Source organism: Pyrgilauda ruficollis, unplaced genomic scaffold, assembly GCF_017590135.1.
Source record: "Pyrgilauda ruficollis isolate IOZ18807 unplaced genomic scaffold, ASM1759013v1 scaffold14401, whole genome shotgun sequence".
NCBI lineage: Eukaryota > Metazoa > Chordata > Aves > Passeriformes > Passeridae > Pyrgilauda > Pyrgilauda ruficollis.
In genome coordinates this window covers 1-438 of record NW_024512991.1, presented here as the reverse complement: position 1 = coordinate 438, position 438 = coordinate 1, and the positions used below count along the sequence as shown (strand labels likewise).

The following is a 438-nucleotide window of genomic DNA, read 5'->3' as shown; positions in this document are numbered from 1 at the left end:
TGGGGAAAATTTCCAGGATTTTGGGTGAGTTCCTTCAATGGAGATGCCAGAACTGGACCCGCCATTCCTCCTCCTCCTCCTCCTCCTCTCTTCCCTCACTTTTCCAGGATTGGGGATCCACCCCCTACTCCCGCTGCTCTTCCTCCTCCTCCTCCTCCTCCTCGTCCTCCTGGGGGTCCCGCAGGCGGTACTTGAGGCGGCGCAGGGGCTCGGTGAGGCTGCGGGGCGCCGAGCCCTCGAGCTCCTGGCGCTCCTGGAAGTTCCTGTCCAGCAGCTCGGCCGCCTGGCGCCAGCCGTGGAAGCAGGAGGGGCCCCGATCCCGGATTTCCCGCACGGCGTTGGGCGCCAGCACCGCCCCGCTGGGCGCCAGCACCACCACGGCCGGCAGCTCCGACACCCCGAAACGCTGCTCCAGCTCCCTGGGGGAAAACGGGGGGG

The 438-nt window shown here is 67.8% G+C and overlaps 1 protein-coding gene across 1 annotated transcript; it reads right to left on the bottom strand.

The window, feature by feature from the left end:
- Positions 1-124: 124 nt before the first annotated feature.
- Positions 125-421, bottom strand: LOC121349797 (nucleoredoxin-like protein 1; the record flags this gene model as incomplete). Its single annotated transcript, XM_041460551.1, has 1 exon — positions 125-421. A coding segment is annotated over one exon (297 nt), but the record flags the coding sequence as incomplete, so codon positions are not given.
- Between the last annotated feature and the right edge of the window lie 17 nt (positions 422-438).